This window comes from Equus asinus, chromosome 1 (genome assembly GCF_041296235.1).
Source record: "Equus asinus isolate D_3611 breed Donkey chromosome 1, EquAss-T2T_v2, whole genome shotgun sequence".
NCBI classification, from domain to species: Eukaryota; Metazoa; Chordata; class Mammalia; order Perissodactyla; family Equidae; genus Equus; species Equus asinus.
Window position 1 is genome coordinate 31,662,972 of NC_091790.1, and position 21,956 is coordinate 31,684,927.

Consider the following 21,956-nt stretch of genomic DNA (forward strand, 5'->3'; position numbering starts at 1 on the left):
TCCTTGTAAGAATTCTACAGCTCTCGTCCAAGTTTACTCAACGCTAGTTTTCACCTTGTTCTGTCTTTCAGATGGACTAGAACTAGGAAGCTGCAGTAAATGAGACCTGACACAATCAGATTGTTCAACGGCCCATTAGACATTTAATTAAGCTTCATCTGCTAATTGAACAGTGTGACTCCAGAAGGTGTGATATTTATGGGTGCTCTATTTGCTTAACTTGATCTGAAACACTCTGTCACCCCATGAAGAGTGAAGGGCAGACCAGAAAATGTCCCCCACCCCCGCCCTAGTCACAGGAGGGGAAGTACTCAGCACACCAATGTGAAGTGACCACACAGGGCAGCAGCCACACGCCAGCATTTGCATATCCAAATTAAAGCCGCCCTTCAGCACACTCCATTCAGAAGGCCACAACTAAACCAAAGAAGCTGACACTGTTCATTGCTGCTTGTACCCTTTTGGAATTGCCTTCAGAACCAGTTTCTGAGACACAAAAGAAAACCAGTCTCCTTACTAAAAAGACTCAAATTATAACAAATAAGCTTGGCTACCTCCAGAAATCAAATCTATAAAGTTCTAAATTTGGAGAAAGGCAAGAATAAATGCATAGCCGTCCAAAGTGCTACTTTTTTTGTCGTTTTTTGGTGAGGACGACTGGCCCTGAGCTAACATCTGTTGCCTATCTTCTTCTTTTTGCTTGAAGAAGACTGTTGCTGAGCTAACATCTGTGGCAATCTTCAACTATTTTTTCTATGTGGGATGCGGCCACAGCATGGCTTGATGAGTGGTGCCTAGGTCAACGTCTGGGATCTGAACCTGTGAACCCCAGGCTGTTGAAGCAGAGCGTGTGAACTTAACCACTATGCTACCAGGCTGCCCCCACAAAGTGCTACTTTTAAAGAAGAAAAAATTAATTTGGGTTTTAGAATTTTTTTTTAATAACCAGAAAGGAAAAAACCTTCAGAAAGCAAAATACCTAATATAGCAAAAGAAATCTTATTTCTACAAAAAACCAGCTCCATTACTTCGAAGTTCATTCATATACCAAGTTCAAGGCCAACAAGATGCTCTCAGGGACCCAGATCTTTTCTTCCACTCTCTACTGACTTTCCTCCATTCCCTTTTCCCCAGGCATGCTTAAAACACAGCTCATCCAAGAAAGAACAAAGAGGAGTCTAGGAGCGGGATGGCCCTGGGTTTCAATTCCAACTCCAACACAACAGCTATGTGACCTTCAGAGCTTCAGTGTCCTTGTGCAAAGAATGGGACCAATACGATCTACTTGTTAAGGTGATAAGGGAATTAAATGAAAAGATCTATGTAAAGAGCCTAGTATGTACTCCTAAATTAGAATTATTTCTAATTACGCCATCATCTCTTTGAAATACTCCCTACCACTCAGGTAGAACCTTCTCTGTGCTTCCTCCACACTCAGAGCATATTTTTGCTGTACGATTTATCACGCGTAATCGCCATTATCCATTTACACACTGCAGCAGACTAGAACTACCTTAGAGAAAGCGTTCACACTTCCAGGACCTAAAGTAGTTATGGGAATATACTAAATGCTTAATGAATTAATTGGCTCACCTGGGCCACTTTTATTAAAGAACCTATAATTTTGGTAGAAAATGCTGATGGAAGAATCTGGGAATTACACTCAGTGACAACTCCTTGACTAGACCGTAAGCTTCTGAGTGCAGAAATCACATTTCACACGTATCTTGGCATTCTTATGGACCGCAGCAAAACTCTAGGGCCAGCCGTGCACTCAGTTAATACCCACTGAATGGCAATGAAATTTTCTGAATATTATCAAGGTGGATTCCTACACTGCTCAAATTTCTCATCTCCTTTTCTAGTATAAGGTTTATGTCCCATGACTGGACTACAGCAGTCATATAAAATGGATTAGCTGCTGAAAAGTGTTAATACTTTAAAAAAAGTTTTACAACTGTTATAAATGAGTCATTTACACATTAGTCTAGTTAAATAAAAATACATAGGATTTTAAACAGCTCCCAGCACCAGGGAGAGAGGAGCGCCTCAGAGGTTCAGGGACAAATCAGGAGCCCTCTGATTTGCTTTCATCCTGGACTGAAAGTTTAGAGCAGGAAGAGTTCGTAACAGAAGTCAACTCCTCCACTTTAGAGATGAGGAAACTGAGGTTCAAAGGGGCCACCAACTTCCCCAAGATCATACAGCAACTGAGAGAGCAGGGGGAGCCAGGAGAGCAGTCAGAGGCCTGGGCTGGAGCCAGAACCGCACTTACTAGCCATGACAACTCAACCCGTCACTTCTCTCAGAGTCTCTGCTTCCTCGTTTTCAAAATGGGGCTGAGAGAATCATTATAATAAAGTGGGTTTTAAATTTACTCCGTATTTAGCTTTAAAGCACTAAGAGTCACGCACATCATCATACACTGAGAACTTCAAATCTGATCTAAGAAATAGGCCACAGTCAACAACGAACGACTAACTCTATTACATATGCAACTGAACATGAAAATACAAACGGAAGAAACTGAAAAGAAGGGTAGGAAAAGTGTGTAGCTAAAAGATAACTCATTTAATCACCTGATGCTATTCAGATACACCGACTTGCAGGGCTCATTAAACTCATGTATATGCAGATCTGGATCTGGATCCTGATATCCAGCTCTCTATCAAACACTGTTTACAATTTTTCCAGACACAGATTAACATTCTTTGATATCTGCTTTGAATCATGGACTTGGAACACTGAGAAAAAGTGTTACTCATTTTAGAAAAACGATTTTAAACCTGATTGCTGTAAGAAGAGTATCTGAAGATTCTTACGAAGTCATAAATTCTATCTCCTTCAAGGACACTGAGGGGGCCTGCAGACTGAGCCAGAACTCTCTGCAGGATCTGTCACGGCTCTGTCCACACTCGCCCCTTTGCCCACACCTTCCCGGTAAGCAGCCTAGCTACAGGTACTGTTCAAACATTTTTTTTAATCTGAGAGAAATCTACATGAAAACCAAGTCTTAAACATGTTAGGGAGAGTGGCTGAGAGCAGGTATGCGCTCAGGACACTGAGGGACTGGACTGGAATCCACACTAGTCACTTTCCACCCGGGTGCGCTTGGGCAGTTACTTAGCCCCTGGGCTTAGTTTCCGCCACAGTGAAACAGAGATTATATGCACCACAAAGGGCCATGAGGGACACATGAGAATGCACAGAAACTGCTGTGCACGACGTGTGGCACGTGGTAAGTGATCAACGTGGATGACGATAACAAAATGGAGTAACATATGTCAAGGCTTCTAAAATGGAGCTGGGAGGCCATTAAGGAAGTGAGGCTTATGCACGCACACCACATCCACCGTGGCCAGATGTTAACTGAACTTTTGACCTTTACCTGCTGCCAGACATCACGTCTTGAAGCACTTCCTCATTCCAAGAACGGCCAACTTGCCTAGATACGACCCAAGGACCAACTGCGTGCTGCTGAGTCAGCTCACCCCATGCCAGAACCAACCATGAGCTGTTCAGTGTCAACCTCTGTAGGCCTGTGTCCCCTGCCTTCACAAACCCTGCCTCTAGCGTCTTCCTCAGAGCGCATCTGAGTTTCTACTCATATCTGTCTCCCGAATTGCAATTCTTGAGACCTCAAGTAAACTTTTTGCCTCTTTGCAGTTTACGCCTCTTATTCATTGACATGAATAAATAGCAAAACATTTTTAAAAGAGTTATTATTAATATTGTTATTTTTAGCTTTCCTGCAACATCAGCAATAAAATCTTAATACATTATTGATTTGATAGAGATAAAAACAGTATTCGGCAGATCATTAAATAGAACAGATATTTCACTTTAAAATGAAAAAAAAAAAATTTTTTTAATAAGCTTCCAAGCTAAGATGCAAATAAAAATGACCAAATTCACACCCAAAACTTTACAGATCACTGGAAGGAGAGAAAGTCTCTTTGGCTCTCTTCTGTTTCCACACAGACTCCATGTTCCCCGATTCCGTTAAACCTACTTGTTAAGTGGCAGCTTCATAGAAGAGGCGCCAGGACGGCTGCCCCCCCGGTGAGCGCCCCCTGCTTCCGCCGACTCCGAATCCTTGAAGTAGGGAGACGACGACTTAGGGTCGTCCCAGTCTTCATCCCAGTCGTCGTCATCACCAGCTGCTGGAGGTGGCATAGAAGATCGTCAATAAAGGAAAACAAAATAAAAGTGGAACGACAATTTTCTGATATTAACTACCAACTAGGCCAAACAATCAAAAAAGAAAAAGAGAAAAGGGCGACTTTATTTTCTACTAACTGCCAATTGGGCTAACCAATTAAAAAAAAGAAGAAACAGGTGCGGTACAGGAGTACTGCAGATGTGAAGGGTACAGCCTCTGCAGCTACCTAGTTTTAAGGCTTGAACTGTAGAGTCTGCCCTTTAGTGCCAAAGACAAGTTAGAAGCAACTTAAACAGGGCTGTCAGCCCCAGGAACTGTAGATAAATGCAGACTGTGAAAACGCCATGTGGTACACAAGGGAAGGCCCTCCACAGGCCTATGCACTACTGAACCCAGCTTTAGAAACTCGCCAATAAACAGGTAAAGCGCCCTTTACACCAAGAAGATTGAGGAGGACAAATGGGATGACAGAGCTCTGAAAAGGAATTGTTTAACACTAATAATACTAAAGGTGGGAGAAGGGCAGTGAGGGGAAAGACGGCAAGGAACCGGATGAGGGTGGAGAAGGGAGAGAGAGAAGAGAGAGACAAGGAGTAATTAACCAGCATCTGTAGCCTAATATTCGAACAATAATCCCTGGGTCAGATAAGATGCTGCCAGTGTCCTCCCTTCCTTCCTCTTCCCACTGTCTGTGCCCCTGTCTCCTGCCTCTCACGGCCTGAGGTGTCCTTTCACTATTAGGCAGGAAACAGTCCATAGTCCTGGGACCTCCGCCCTAAGAGTGCCACCACGAGAGGCTGAGACAAATGCCAAAACAAAAAAGAAAAGAATGGAAAGTATCAGAAGGATCCAGGCTAAGTCTCCCGGGGTCATGCCAAGTTACCACGGAACTAGAGGTCAGCAGTCTGGTCCCAACATTTCTACCCAGTCCATGACTCCTGGTCCTGTGACAGGCCAGCTCCTGTCTAGAGCAGGAACTTGGAACCCATACCCGTGCCCATTATGGTGCTCATACAGGGAACACACAAAAAAATAATGTGCAGATCTCTTCTCATTTAATTTCAGAACAGACATAAATACCCTTTCTTAATTCCTGAATTGTTTCCCCTTCAATAAACTCCTCTTCTGCCTCAGTACTTCCACTCATAGCCTGGCAGTCAAACAGGCAGATCAGGAGGGTCGGAGGTCATAAACTGGCAAGTGATAAACCATATTCGATCTGTATACACATTGTTTTGGCCCAAGATTAAAAAATAAATGTGCGTTAGTTGCCAAGATCTTTAAAGGGGGAAGATGACATAAAAATCGAGCTTTCCAGGCTCTCTCTGGAGCTGTGGAAGCAGGAACACGGGCTCAGTTCTCCTGCAATGGTCTCAATCCGCTGGCCAGAGCAGGGCTGCCTTCTTCTGTCTTCCGCAGCCTCAGGGCCGCTTTGTTCTTTCACTTTATGAACCTGGCCCCTGCCGAGTGTTTGTATTTGTGACTCCTTGACACATAACTGAGACTGGACTAGAGATCATAATTAACGACCACCTATATTTGGATCCAGAAAAACAGGTTCGCTGTTAATGAATGAGAGCACCTGAGAACAGCCTCTTTGATTAAAATCTATTTTTAACTCGGATGCCCTCCTGGCTTTAAGCGTGGGCTCCTCTTCCTCACCTGGTCCTTGGTAGGCCTGGGGATGACCAAAGGCACTGTCCCAGTTATTGGAAGTGCTTTTCTGGGCTGCAGCCCCCTCTGGCTTGGCTCCCCAGCCATCCGTGCTGTTCCAGTTTCCAGATTTGGAAGCATTCCAGGCTGACCAGGGGTCATTGCCACTGCTGACCTGTTGTGAGGGGTAAAAAAAGTAAAAAGAGTATTTGTGACTTCTAGAAAGCACTACTCAATTCAGGAGGAATCACCTAACAGTTGAATACAACGAGGGTGCTGAAAAAAACTGATAGAAATTTAAAACAATCTTAAATTTAAATAACAAATTTTTTAAACATGTAGGAAAGCATAAAAAGCATTTGTTTTTAAACATACAAGAGAGCCCAAATTAGACTTTCTGCTCTGCACTTTTGGCTTTTTCCCCACTTAATAGCCTGAAACACTGTCCAAGGTGCAACAGCACACGGGGATGGCATCGTTCTCCACACGGCTCCAGAGCTCCACCACACTGACTTGCGACACTTCAACTGGCACTCGCTCATGCTCATTCATCTCACTTCCAGTATCTCGCTCCTGGAAACACCGCTGTGGTGCACAGCCCTGCACACCACTGACAGGCCAGAGGGGTTCTGTCTTGCACAAAAGGGGACTGCCACACTCCAAAATTATTTTTAAAATATTTTTCTCTCATTATTCCTTTGAGTAATTTCATAGTTTAACTACTAATATTATAAATAAAATTTTGGAATGGGCAATCAGAGCGCCCAATTTCAAGGAGCAGTGCAGTAAGAGGACCTGTAGCCATTTCCCATCACTGCCCCCCACCCGAGGCAACCACAGTTTCTCATTTCCTTGATTTTTAAAATTTTCAATCTTTAATTTGTCTCAAATTTACATCAGTATAAGAAAAAATACAGGAATCCAGCTTAATTTCTTGCTGTGGTCAGTCTGTTCCCCAACACCAATTCCCCCACACCAATTTCCCCACTGATTTGAAATGTCACTTATTTTTTTTAAAGGTTGGCACCTGAGCTAACAAGTGTTGCCAATCTTTTTTTTTTTTTTTTGCTTTTTCTCCCCAAATCCTCCCTGTACATAGTTGCATATTCTAGTTGCAGGTCCTTCTAGTTGTGGCATGTGGGACGCTGCCCCAGTATGGCCTGATGAGTGGTGCCATGTCCATACCCGGGATCCGAACCAGTGAAACCCTGGGCTGCCGCAGCGGAGCGTGCGAACTTAACCACTCGGCCACGGGGCTGGGCCCTGAAAAGTCACTTGGATCACATCCTGGACTTGGCCTATTTCTGGACCCTCTGTCGTATCTTAGCCATCTATCTGTACTAGTACCAAGCTACGCTGGAGCCCACGAGACAGAAGACCATCAGTACTTTAGCATGCCATCTTTCATCTGCTTATTTTCACTCACGAACTGTAGCATGAGCTTAACATTTTAAAACTAAAACAATCTGAGCTTTAGCATTAGAATGCTAAGTTTAAAAAAAGTGCTGATTTTCATTTGAGTCACCTTAAATTCACATATAAATTCAGGGAAAATAAACGGTGCCTTTTTAAAAGAAAATAATTTCAATATTGAATCTGTTTATCCAAGAACACGGAATAGCAAATTTTCCTCTATACTTGAGTCTTCTTCCTTACATTAAAAAAACAAAATTGGTATTTATTTAAAAAAAAAAAAAAAGCGAGAGAGATTTGCAAGAAAATTACCCCAACTGTCTAATATACCTCTTCACTGTTTTAGAATGCTATAGTGGTTGGTCTTTTTAACTCTTAACTGACAGATGGGGTGGACAACTGCCCTCCAGCCACACACCAGAAGCATCAAAGAACAGAGTATATGTTCTACACGCAGAAGCATGTCTTCATTCTAGCATCTCTTATACCTTCAAGAAAAAAATGAAGTTACTAGTGATTTTGCTCTAAGTATTAACATCAGAAAGACATGTCACCCACATGACTGAATTTCTCAAACACATGGCTTACAAAGTGAGACTGTCCAGCCACTCTTGTGGATACCAGAAATGAAGGCGGTCACACCGAGGGCCTGACAACCACACCCCATGCAAGAGAATCGCTTCCTTCCACAGCTTTCTTTAAGGGAGGGAGTCTTATTCAGCAACATATACTCTGCGCCCTCCAAACTCTAAACGACAAGGTTTTGTTTTAAGAATAAAAACTTCAAAAAGCACAAAAATTTTGGCTAGTAAGATGATAAGAACAGACATCCATTTGTCTAGCATGATTTCCGGAAGTGCTGACTGAGCAGGACCTGCAGCGAAGGGCTGGGCCTGGCCTCCAGGAAGCAGTTAGTGGAAGGCGCCAAGGAGGGCAGGCTGCCTGCTTGCACTCCTGGCTCCACCTTGTTCTAGCTGGGTAACCCCAGGCGGGAATTCCAACCCAGGCAGCCTGACTCAATTCAGAAAGACTATAACAGAAGCTAAATGAAGTCGACTGAGAAAGAACTAGAACAGAAGAGTGAAAGTTCAGCACTGCTATAACAGCAAGACTCTAATAAGTGTCAGCAAGCTGTCAAAGAAAGATGAAAATTTAGTACTGAGGACAAACCTGCATGTGAACTATTCATAGCAAGTATCCTAAAAAAGTTAAAACCTACTAGGAGAGAAGCACGTAACAGGGAAGTTCTTTTAAAAACGACTTTGTTTCTAAATTGCTTGTAGTAACAGCTGTATTATTTGGTTATGTATATGATCTTAGCTCTCTACCTAGGCTATATAATCCTGGTAGGTAAATCCAGTAACTGTTTGCTTCTCTCTCTGGGTCTTTTTTTTCCCTGGAACATTCCATCTTGTTTCAACCTGACTCCTGCTGATAAATCTTTCAAAACCTGACCAACTGGAAATTTCCTCTCCAGCTTCTATCACTGACTTTTTACTCTCTCTCTCTCTCAGATGACCTTTTCCTGACCTCCGACATCAATGACTAATAATCAGCTCGCACAATCTGCCACATTCTGTCTCTCTGAACCCACTCTTCCCACACTTTGGCCTCCGACTTCTTTGCTTTCACCCCCAATAACCCTTCTGTTCCTCAACTGCACAGTGTGCTCACACAGTAATCCATTCTGGTCCTCCGCTAAGGTTTCAAGCTCTGAGGGGCCTCTTTGATACTTTTCTTCCAGTTTTCCCTCGTTTCTCCTTTCTACTGAGCAATGTCTTCATCTTCTTTTCCCTCCCATCGTGGTATAGAACCCCTCCTGCCTTTACCAAGCACGCGTAATTAAAAACCCCTCATTAGATCCCGCTGCCCACGGAATAAATTCCTAGCTTCTTAGTCCATCGGTCCAGATCCTAACTTCGCCTTCCATGACACCCCATTCTCATGACTCGCTTGAACCTCACTCTGTGCTTCAACCCTCAGCTTCCCAGACTTTCCTACAACCTTGCCTTTGCTCACACTGTGCTCTCTAGCGCGCGCAAAGCCTTCCTCCTAATCTTCCTAAATTCTGTCACAGCCCTTCCCGCTCAGGGCTCTGGCCTCAGGGCCGGCTTGCTGCCATTCACTCAGGCCTCCCACACTCTCCCAAGGTCTGTCTTCTGTTAGAGGTATTTGCATATCAGCTGGTCACTCCCATTAGGAAGTCCAGAGCACAAGGCCTGCCTTATTTAAAAAACATTTCCCCCAAAAAGATTCTCAAAATGCCTTACATAAAGTCGTAAGGACTCAAACATTTTTTTTTACTTTAGTGTTTAAATATGATGTTCTTGGGTATTTGTGTGAAATACATATTATTCTTTATCAGACATCTAAACTTTATAAGATTATCATTAGTTCACGAAGAGGGAAATTAGATTTTCCTTATGTATACTGACTTGAGTCTTTTTTGGGAAAATAACCTGCTGTGGCCAATCAGAGAACAAGCAATTTTTAGCACATGACACCACCATACTCTTAGAGCAACAACGCCTTCTAAGTTACATAAAAACTGTATCAGGCCACTGTAAAGAAGCTGGAAGACACAGACAGACAGACAGACAGACGTGTGATAAAGCAAGAACAGTAAGATGTTAGTGGTCAAATCCAGAAGGGGGGCGTACGATTATTCACTATGAAATTTGTTTAACTTTTCTATGCTTGAAGTTTTAACAAATAGTGAAAAAAATCCAAGAAACACAAACTGTATATACAATCATCCTGGGTTCTGAACTCCATTAGGATGCCTGCAGGGGACACAGAGAAGGACTGTGTCCATCAGGTCACCAGTGATTTCCGCCTGCCTGTGAACAGGGGCCTGGCACACAGTAATGGCTTAGTAAATTCAGGATGTGCTAAATGAGTATGCCCCCAAAGGATGGTTATCTGTATCTCTGTTACAAACACGTTTTAATCCACCTTGCACTAGAACTGGCTGATTATATCCAACACTCTCCCTACCCCCACTCCTACTGAATTAAATGCTCCTTAAGGCCAGGAGCAATAATACGAAATACACTTGCTGATTTAGCACTCTGAATTTACAAGCTATCCTATCCTCATAAGACAAACAGAGAAATACACTTACCTTAGCTTTATATCATAAGACTTATTTAAATACATCAACTGAAAAGATTTATAGCCTAAGGTAAGTTTCTTTGGAAAGCAGACTGGCTTGTGCCTGACTGCAGAGCCAGAAAAACCGCAGTGGGGTCAGGATGGCCATGAGGGTGGGTAGTGCTGGGCACTCCTGAGATGGTAACTGTAGGAAAGCTGTGCATTTTACAAACATATAATACGGGGTATAAACACATAAAAGGAACAAGGGTAGGCACACTGGTCCACTGGGTAAATTTCACATCCCTTTCTGAACCAGCAGGAATTTGCCTCAAGCGCATCTTACGGGGCTACAGCGGGGAAGAACTCGGGCTCTACAGCCAGTGGATCTGGGCTACTGCCAAGTGACCTTGTGCGACTGACTTCATCTCTCTTAATTGCCACTTACAAAATGGGTATACTAACAGTAGCTTCCCCACAGGGGCTCTGTAAGGATTAAATGACATAATGCTTATAAAGCATTTAACATGTGGTGCACGGCACGGGGGCATTCAGGAGAGGTGACCTTATCAGACAGGCGCTCATCTAGAATACAGAAGGAAAAGAATGGAGACTGGCAGTTCTTTGAGTAAATCCCCATTTGAGTACTACACTTGCTAGTTTGTTTTGTTTTTTTTCTTTCTTTAAATTTTTTTATCTTTGAGGAAGATGAGCCCTGAGCTAACATCTGCCGCCAATCCTCCTCTTTTTGCTGAGGAAGACTGGCCCTGAGCTAACATCCGTGCCCATCTTCCTCCACTTTATATGTGGGATGCCTGCCACAGCATGGCTTGCCAAGTGGTGCCATGTCCGCACCTGGGATCTGAACCGGCGAACCCCGGGCCACCGAAGCGGAATATGCGTACTTAACTGCTGCACCACCAGGCTGGGCCCCACTCACTAGATTATGCTATACAAGAAAAGATCAGACAGTTCTATTTCCAAATGGTTTCAAGGCCAGATCACATTAATAGAGAAACTTAATTGAAGAGGTGATAACAGGCACTTAAGATATCGTCTATTCTAGCCAAAGACCTGTTTCCTTCAGATACATAAAGGAAAGAGGAAGAAGACAGAAATGGTTCACCATAAAGTTCAACAGCAACTCCTAATTCTTGGGGCTCTGGGCAAACATTTTCTGTGGGCCAGACGCTGAGATCTTGCTTTCTTCAAAGCCTACCCCCTACTGTCACACACAGGCTACAACAATCTGGTTTAATGATCCTTTGGCCTCCGACTTCTGTGCTCTCAATCCCAATAACCCCTTTGGTCCCTCAGACCCGCGGTCACACAATAATCCATTCTGCTCCCCCACTCAGTTTCAACTCTGAGGCGCTTCTCCTCTACTTTTCGTCCAGCTCCCTCCTCTCTTCTCTCTGCTGAGCAATGTCTTTGTCCTCTTCTCCCTCCCTTTGTGGTACCAAACCCTTCCTGACCAACCATCAACCACATGAAATTTAAAACCCTTCATTAGACCTCACTGCCAGTGAATAAATTCATCAATCAGGTCTCAGCGGAAAGGTCTCCAAGGTGTAAATGGCGATGACCCTTCAGTTCCTGATCCCACAACACTCAATTCCCAGGTTCCTGAGCCCCATGAATAGCTTTGATAAGATCTTTACCTGACAAAGGCTCCTCTCTTGGAAAAAAGGATTGCTTTTAGGGGTTTTAAATGTTTATTTCCTCTTGCCTTCAACTTTGAATTTTACCTTATTTATGGGAGGAGAAGATGAAGAAGGTGCCGAGTGGCTGAGACTTTCGACACAACCAATCTGAGCCAAAATATCCGCCTTAAAATAAAAAGGGTGCTCAGTAAATGGGCAAGAAAAAAAAAGAAAGGGTATACCAAAGTTTTTAACTAAAAATGTAAATTTATGGCAGGTCTAAGTTCACCAGAAAATTCTAGCATGCCACTCATTCAAAACGTTACACGTCAAAAGCAGAGCTCCCATCGTGTAGCAGTGGGTCATTTCCAACGGATTAGTACATATTCTAAAGACTGCTGCTGTCACAACACAGTGTCACTGAAGCACTAACAATCACTATAAGCACCACAGAAGGAACAGAAGAAATACCATGCAAGTCATACAGCCGATGAAAGAAGCTCCACAGGAAAAACACAGCCAAGCTTAAAAAACGCTCAGCTGTTGAACCTTCTGCTTTCAAAGTCACCAGACATGAGAGAGAGCCCAGCCGAGATGAGCAAAGCCACCTGGTCGACGTGAAGCAACCACAGCACCACGATGAGCCCCACCGAGCCCAGCTGTGGGCACAAAGTGGCCAGGCCAGGCCAGGCTCTCAGGAGCAAGGGCTTCGGATGTGCGCTCCTGAGGGTGTCTGGCTCACAGCGCAGCATCGCTGTGAGAACAGATAACTGATACACTCCCATGAAGACACCAATGGCCAAAGTGGCAGCCTTGCCAGGAGAACAACTTTGCAGTCCAATTTCCAGGCTTCAATCCCAGCTCCGCAACTGTCTAGTAGGGAAATCATTACCATTAACATTTACATAGCGTTACGAAAATGCGCTTTCCAGGTTCAACTCTGTTGTGAAGTAAGTGGTGGTATTATTTCCATTCTACAGATGTAGATAAACTCAGTTTTAGAAATCAGTTAATACACAAAGAAGATAATCAAGATGGAGTAACTGGGATCCAGTGTACACTTTCACTTAAAACTAAAAAAACCAGACCCAATATATGAAACTGTTTTCAAATCATTGGACATCAGGCAATAAAGGACCTGATCCTGCCTGGAGAGATTTGCCAGGCCACAGATCAGGGATGGGGGCCCACACAAAGCCCAGTGGTCTCTGCGAATTGAGGAGACAGAGCTGGGTGTCTGGAGCAGAGAACTGGGGAGGAGAGAGCAGCACAGAGAGCTCCAGAGATCTGCAGAGGGGGCCTCAGGGCTGAGGCTGAGTAGCGACCGCATATGCATGTGGGCAAACGAGCAGAGGAAACGATGAAGTAGCGATCCCTCCCACTGGGCCGTGCTCAGCAGCCAGAAGGGAAAACCTCAGGGTTCCTAGGGCATCGGGTGAAGCACTAAAAGGGGTTTTGCCTCAACGGTGAGGCAAAAACATCCCTGGACTAAAGGTTGCTCCAGCCCCACTTTCAAAAGCTTTCAAGACCTGAAGGGATTCAGCTGTTTCTAAGTAACTTCACTGGACACCAGAATAAGACTAGGAAACAATTATGGGAAGAGAAAATATCCAGCATCTATCAAGTAAAAATCACAATGTCCGGTACCTAATAAAAAATCATCAGGCATGAAAAACAGCAGGAAAACATGACCCACAGCAAGAGAAAAACCAGCCAATCCAAGCTGACTCAGGAATGACATCGATAATAGAATTAGCAATATTTAAGAGAAGGAAGCTTTCAAATACCGATGAGACAGAGGCAACACTTTGAATGGGCTTCCAAGGGGTGACAAATTTAAGCATAAAGAAAAAAGCCACTCTAGTGGACTGAAACACACTGAATCCATGTAAATCCAGGAGTACATAATAATACTAAAAGAAAGAAAGATAGGAAAACTCATTTGTCACTATTTGAGGCAGTCATTTAAAAAACTTCTTACTTGAAAACTGGTAATATGAACCTTGGACATGTATACTGAACTCCAACAGAAACTGTTCTTCAGGGCCAGCCCTGTGGCCGAGTGGTGAACTCCACTTCCGTGGCCCAGGGTTCGCTGGTTCAGATCCTGGGCACGGACCTACACACCACTCATCAAGCCATGCTGTGGCGGCGACCCACATAGCAGAACTAGAATGACGTGCAACTAGGATACACAGCTATGTACTGGGGCTTTGGGGAGGGAAAAAAAAAAAGAGGAAGAGGAAGATTGGCAACAGATGTTAGCTAGCTCAGGGCTGATTTTCTTCACCGGAAGATAGAAGAAGCTCAAAAGAAACTGGTAAGTAGTCACAGCTCCAATGGCCCACCCAGCTCCTTACAGAGGATGCCCCAAATTCAACCCAGGTCAACAGAGATCATTCAGTTGGTAAGTCAACCAGGTAAGGGGAGTCCCTAATCACGGGCTCACTGCCTGTTATATTACCATCTTGGGGAGAGGCCCCGGGAGCGTCTGAGGGTCCAGCTTATCTCACACAAGGAAATTCTTGCTGTGCCTCAGTCACACACGTGCTGTCATTTGGTTATCACAGCCATGGCCCATAACACAACTGCCCCCTAATAAATGGTCTCCTGCTTGGAAGGAAAGGAAAAAGGATGGAATTTTGTAACTAGAAACTTCCAGGGCAAGACTTTGTCCAGGGGTATACAACAAAAATGTATGGAAAGTTACTTGTTTTGTGAAGGCTGAGTTTACTATGCTTTTTCTTTTTCAACTCATCTGCACGGCAGATATCAAAGTCTTTACTCTGACATTCCTCACTCATCAAACATTTAATAACTGTGTGCCAGCTGTGTTAGGAAGTGGGAACAGAAAGCAAATAATGTGATTCCTATACCCAAAAATAGTTCAATCAGTTTCGGACAAAGATTTAACTCTTTTTATCAAAAGGGCCGAGACAGGGTATTATGTAAAAAGCTTAACCATTTTAGCTCAAAATAGAGAAGACTTTGTAAAATTTCCTATTTGTTCTTTATAGATCTTTTGCTCCAAGGACATCATCTAATTCTACAGACAAACCTCTCCAGACTTCAGAAAACCACTAAAAGAAACATAAAACTTGTACATTCTTTCTGAAATGAGGCTAGATCACAAGAACAGATTAAATCCATTTTTAGCCAGTCACGTCAACACTATCGACCAGAAATTACTCAAAAGAGTTTAACTTACTTAACAAATCCTTTGTTAATTCACATTCTGAACCCACAGATGTCAATTCCAGGTATTTATTTTTTAAATAAAGAAAATTAAAAGCATAAAATTTGCCTTAAAAAATGGATAATATTTGTATTAGCTTAGAGAATTTGCTTATTAGCACAAAGTCTTAAAATAGGTAGTTTCATGTACCAAATAGGATGATGCTACAAGTAAAAAACATAGTTTACTCCCAGGTAGACCTGTTAATGAAGGTCCTTGAGAAATGGGTTTTCATGAACACTCTTCTGATGATAGGCTGTGCGTACAATGCTGACTGGCCTTTCATCACAGCAGTTTCAAGGTAAAAAAAAACAAAACAAACCCTTTGCTTTTGTCATTTGCTTCCAGTTAGAGAAAAGCAAACAACAAAACCACCCTAAACTATAAATTTCACCAGCACGCATTTTTGAAAGGGTCCCTGGATGAACACAGCTGTCTCTTACAAGGCAAAGATCTGTGAGCACAAAGAAGTTAGCATGGCCAGCCTGGTGCAGTTTCGAGGGCAAATGTCTCTAACCACATCCTCTGAACACATGTAGACAGCGTTCCTCACAAAGCCGTGTAACCAAGTAAAAGGGATTCCTGTGGGCTAGCAGTGGGGATGGGGAGACAGAGAAAATCTTTTCAATAAGAATCTCCTAAAGAGGCAATCTCCCATTAAGCAATCCTGAGACGTCTAGAGCATTACGGACCTCATTTGAGACAATCAAATAATAAGCCAATCTAATACTTTTGTTTCTTTTGCTGACTTATTTTTAAATGGACTAAAGATGGACTATTTTTGAGAAATGAGAAAGCAAAACGTAGTTTCATCATAAAATTACTATTGTCTTCCTCATCCCTTAACCAATAAAAATTCCTTCCTAACAAGTATCATTACATTGCAAATCTCTGCATAATAAAAAGATGTTATATTCCTAAATACCCACGTAACTTGAAGCTTTTGTTTCATATCTAATCTGTTAAAAAATAATGAACAATCTCAGAGGATTTTCTGTAAGAGAATTTAACTCTTTTTGTTTGGGTAACCCAGCAGATGGTAGAGGATGGGCTGGGGCAACTCCTAGTCCTACAGCCGATGCTGAGAACACACAGCTCCTTCAGACAGGAGTCAGGCTGAAATCCGTAAAGCTCATAACATTTTACACTGTAAGAGACCTTTTGATGTATTTAGGACTGGAAAAAACTTATTCAAACATGTGCAGAGCATTCTATTATGGTGCAAGGCCTCTTATGGGTTATGGGAACAGAAAAAAATAACACAAAATCTCTGCTTCTCACCAAGTTTATAAGTAAGTAATATCATTTGTGATAAGAATCGCACACGGTGCTACAAGAAGGGGGAAGGGGAGAAAGGAAAAATCAAAAAAGACTTCATAAAGAACATGGAACTTCAGGGAAGGGCAGATTTTTTTTTTTTGAGGTCATAATAGTTTATAACATTGTGAGATTTCAGTTGTACATTATCATTTGTCAGTCCCCATATAAATGTGCCCGCTCTCCAACCCCTTTACCCCTGGTAACCACTAAACTGTTGTCTTCGTCCATAAGTTTATCTTCCACAAATGAGTGAAATCATACAGTGTTTGTCTTTCTCTGTCTGGCTTATTTCGCTTAACATCATAGCCTCAAGGTCCATTCATGTTGTTGCCAATGGGACAATTCTGTCTTTTGTTATGGCTGAATAGTATTCCATTGTCTATATATAGCGTATCTTCTTTATCCAGTCATCAGTCAATGGGCACTTGGGTTGCTTCCACATCTTGGCTATTGTGAATAATGCTGCAATGAACATAGGGGTGCATAAGTCTCTTTGGATTGTTGATTTCATGTTCTTTGGATAGATACCCAGGAGTGGGATAGCTGAGTCATACGGTATTTCTATTTTTAATTTTTTGAGAAATATCTGTACTGTTTTCCATAGTGGCTGCAACAGTTTGCATTCCCAGCAGCAGTGTATGAGGGTTCCCTTTTCTCCACATCCTCTCCAACATTTGCTATTTTTCGTCTCGGTGATTATAGCCATTCTCATGGGTGGAAGGTGATCTCTAAGTGTAGTTTTGATTTACATTTCCCTGATGATTAGTGATGTTGAGCATCTTTTCATGTGCCTATTGGCCAGCTGTATATCTTCTTTGGAAAATGTCTGTTCATAGCCTCTGCCCACTTTTTTGATTGGGTTGTTTGTTTTTTTGTAGTTCAGTTGTGTAAGTTCTTTATATATTATGAAGATTAACCCCTTGTCAGATATATGATTTGCAAATATTTTTTTCCCAGTTGGTGGGTTGTGTTTTTGTTTCAATCCTCTTTTCCCTTGCCTTGTAGAAGCTCTTTAGTCTGATGAAGTCCCAATTGTTTATTCTTTCTATTGTTTCCCTTGTCTGAGAAGACATGGTGTCCGAAAAGATCCTTTTAAGACTCATGTCAAAGAGTACACTGTCTATATTTTCTTCTAGAAGTCTTATGGTTTCAGGTCTCAAGTTTAAGTCTTTGATTCATTTTGAGTTTATTTTTGTGAATGGTGTAAAAGAATAGTCTACTTTCATTCTCTTACATGTGGCTGTCCACTTTTCCCAACACTATTTGCTGAAGAGACTTTCTTTTCTCTATTGTATGTTCTTGGCTCCTTTGTCGAAGATTAGCTGTCCATAGATGTGTGGTTTTATTTCTGGGCTTTCAATTCTGTTCCGTTGGTCTGTGTGCCTGTGTGCCAGTACCATGCTGTTTTGATTCCAACAGCATTGTAGTATATTTTGAAGTCAGGGATTGTGATGCCTCCAGCTTTGTTCTTTTTTCTCAGTGTTGCTTTAGCAATTCAAGGTCTTTTGTTGCCCCCTATGAATTTTAAGATTCTTTGCTCTATTTCTGTGAAGAATGTCACTGAGATTCTGATAGGGATTGCACTGAGTCTGTACATTGCTTTAGGCAGTATGGATATCTTAACTATGTGTATTCTTCCAATCCACGTGCATGGAATATCTTTCCACTTCTCTATGTCATCATCAATTTCTTTCAGTAATGTCTTATAGTTTTCCTTGTATAGGTCTTTCACCTCCTTGGTTAAATTCATTCCCAAGTATTTCATTCTTTTTGTTGCAATTGTAAATGGGATTGTATTCTTGAGTTCTCTTTCTGTTAGTTTGTTATTGGTATATAGATATGCCACCGATTTTTCTAAGTTGACTTTGTACTCTGCAATTTTGCTGTAGTTATTGATTATTTCTAATAGTTTTCCGACAGATTTTTTAGGGTTTTCTATATATAAGATCATGTCATTTGCAAACAGAGAGGTTCGCTTCTTCATTGCCTATTTGGATTCCTTTTATTTCTTTTTCCTGCCTAATTGCTCTGGCTAAAACCTCTAGTACTATGTTAAATAAAAGTGGTGAGAGTGGGCACCCTTGTCTTGTTCCTGTTCTCAGAGGGATGGCTTTCAGTTTTTGCCCATTGAGTATGATGTTGGCTGTGGGTTTGTCATACATGGCCTTTATTATGTTGAGGTACTTTCCTTCTATACCCATTTTATTGAGAGTTTTTTTTATTATGAATGGATGTTGGATCTTGTCAAATGCTTTCTCTGCATCTGCTGAGATGATCATGTGGTCTTTGTTCCTCATTTTGTTCATGTGGTGCATCACACTGATTGATCTGCAGATGTTGAACCATCCCTGTGGGGGGATGGGCAGACTTTTGCGAGACAGAAGGAGTCATTCTGTCATTCTTGGAAGAGAGAGCAAAAGACACAAGGAGGCAGTGGGACAGAATGGGGCAAACTGGAGAACAGCCAGTTTGGCTGAAGCCTAGGTATATGAGGTAAGGTAAGGATGGTGCCATGTTGCAGAATCACAGAAATACAATCGAGGCTGGAAAAGTATCCAGTCCCACCTCAAATTCACATGAGTTTCTTCTACAATTTCCCTACCATGCATCATTCAGTGTCTGAGTGCATAATTCTAACTGATAGGAGAGTGACTACCTCCTCAGATAGCTCTCTCTTGACAGGTAGAAATGCTTACTTGTTTCAGGAGGCAACAGGGAACTCCTAAAGTTTCTTGAGCAAAGAACTGCCATGCTTAATGTCTTATTTTAGAGGCAGCAGAGTAGAACATACTATAATGAACAATCATTAACCCCCTACTAAGTACCAAGTGTTCTCAACAGTTTAGAAGTATTTTCCCACCTACTCTTTCCAACAATTCTATGAGGTTTTACAGATGAGGAAACTGAGGCACACAGAAGCTAAGTAGCTTCCCCTGAGTCACACAGAAAGTATGAGATCTGGGATTCAAACCAAGGGTTTTCCTGCCCTTACACATCTAAAGGATGCACAACACTCCTGTCCATAACGATGGCTCAGGATGACACTCTGGGTTCTAAAGTGGAAAGAAAAGAGGGCAGAGAAATAAATAACATTTCAGAGAAACACAAATGGGAAACTTGGGAAGAGAAACCAGCTCTGTGGGGAAATAATCAGGGATTCTGCGCGTGGTGAGTCTGAGATACAGAGGAGGCACATAGGGCCGATCAGCAAGAAGCTGGGAGGTGGGCAAACTGAAGAGAAAATTCAACATTGGAGAGACGCGTATAAGGGAATCATCTACACAGTTAAGGAGGGCAGAAGAGGGAGAGAGGCTGGAACGAAAAAGGATAAGTGGATTGAGAATATCCCATGGAGAACGGAGAGAGAAAAGGAGGAAAATATTTATGAAATGTCTCCCACATTTCCAGCACCTCTTTACACAGGTGGCCGAATCCTCCAACAATTCAGGGAGCGGGTATTATACCAAAGCCACAACTCTTACGCAGAGGAGCCAGACGGCCAAACTGGGGTCTAACCCCAGAGCTCATACGCTTCCTGCTGCACCAAGCTGCCTGGGGGGAGGAGGAGGGATGGGATGAGAAACCGTGAAACGGAAAAACAGACACTCAAGGGGAACTGGGATACAGCGTGCTAAAAAGCAACAAGAACTTTACAAAAAGAGAATCGGTTTATTTCAAGTATGTATATCCTTCCAGTGTTTGAAGAAGACAGAATATGAATCTCTCAAGTCAAAAATCTTCAGATAGAACATCTAGTTTTATAGAACTTTTAATTAATGTTGAATCTCCATTATTCTTCTTTAAAAAGTACAAACAAAAACTTCCCATTAACTTCTTTTTTTTTTTTTTAAGATTTTATTTTTCCTATTTCTCCCAAAGCCCCCTGGTACATAGTTGTGTACTTTTAGTTGTGGGTCCTTCCAGCAGTGGCATGTGGGACACCGCCTCAGAGTGGCCTGATGAGTGGTGCCATGTCTGTGCCCAGGATCTCAACCTGCGAAACCCTGGGCCACCGCAGCGGAGCTTGTGAACTTAACCACTCGGCCACCGGGCTGGCCCCACCCGTTACCTTCTACTTGAAAGAGGAAGTCATCGAAGGATGTTTTTATACACCCATACTGAGAACCTTTTTAGAATCGAGGCAATGATATAATTTAAACCCTATTAACTGGGTGAGAAACAAGACCAGGACAACTATTAACAAGACATGTCTTTCAGTGACTTCTGAGCTTCATTTCCATCAGCCGGCTAACTCATTCTAGCGGCACAGCCCTGAATACAAAGTGCTCTCGAAACTGGAAAACACCATGTAAATAATTAATCATGAAACTAATATCAACCACTAAAAATCAGTCTCTTCCAAAGGTACTGCAGTAGCTCATCCAACTGAAAATCCCCATTAGAATAAGAAGACCATGGGGGTCAGCCCGGTGGCGCAGCGGTTAAGTTCTCATGTTCTGTTTTCGTGGCCCAGGGTTCCCTGGTTCGGATCCTGGGTGTGGACATGGCACCGCTTGGCAAATGGTACGTGTCCCACATATAAAGTAGAGGAAGATGGGCATAGATGTTAGCTCAGGGCCAGTCTTCCTCAGCAAAAAGAGGAGGACTGGCAATAGTTAGCTCACGGCTAATCTTCCTCAAAAAAAAAAAAAACAAAAACAAAAAGAATAAGACGACAAGGAGACTTTGATTCAGTTCTTGGGTATACTTCAATGAATTTTCTACATGACTGCATCTGTGGTGTGTGTATATGTAAACACAAGAAAGGTAACATTGCCCATACTGAGGTGCCTTTAAAAAATAATACATCCATATCTGTACAGCTAAAAGAAGCACCACTTCCCACTGGGTGGCTGTCCTGTAGTCTACCTGGCCAGCTCCCCTACATGACAGACAGAACAATGCTGCACTAAACCCCTTGCCCCATGTCTGTTCTGAGAGGAGATCTGCAGGATCAACTCAGAAGTGCTGAGTCAGAGAGTACATGCATCTAAATATTAATCTCCATGATTAACCTGTCCTCCAAAAGAGCTTCATCAATTTATCCTTTCACCAGCTTCGTACCAGAACGCCTATTTGCCCACGCCTCTCCTCACACTGGTATTAAAACATTTTAATTCTCTGTTAATTTGACAAAGGAATCTCAAAATGAGCATTTTCTTCTCCTGAGTTGTTCATCTTTTTCCTATAGATTTGCAAGAGTTCTTTGTATATTAACAGAATTCGCCTATATCTGTGGCATGTTAGAAATCTTTTTCCTAGTTGACTATTACTGTGACTTCAGTGTATCAATTCTTTCCTTAATGGCTGCTAGACATTATGTCATGCTTAGAAAGGCATTCCATATTCCTAGGCTGTAAAAAATAAGGTCTATATTCTCTCCAAGTACTTAAAAAAAAAGTTTTATAATTTTCCAAATTAAATTGTTCCAAAACGT

General features: G+C 42.4%; 1 protein-coding gene across 1 annotated transcript in view; it reads right to left on the reverse strand.

Moving 5' to 3' along the window:
• SNX9 (sorting nexin 9) overlaps nt 1–21,956 on the reverse strand; it is a 104,037-nt gene that overhangs the window by 32,963 nt on the left and 49,118 nt on the right. The window contains exons 5-6 of the mRNA XM_044761557.2: nt 5,825–5,990; nt 4,013–4,163 (exon numbers count right to left, since the gene is read on the reverse strand). Coding sequence (XP_044617492.2) covers nt 4,013–4,163; nt 5,825–5,990 — 317 coding nt within the window. The remainder of the gene's footprint in view (nt 1–4,012; nt 4,164–5,824; nt 5,991–21,956) is intronic.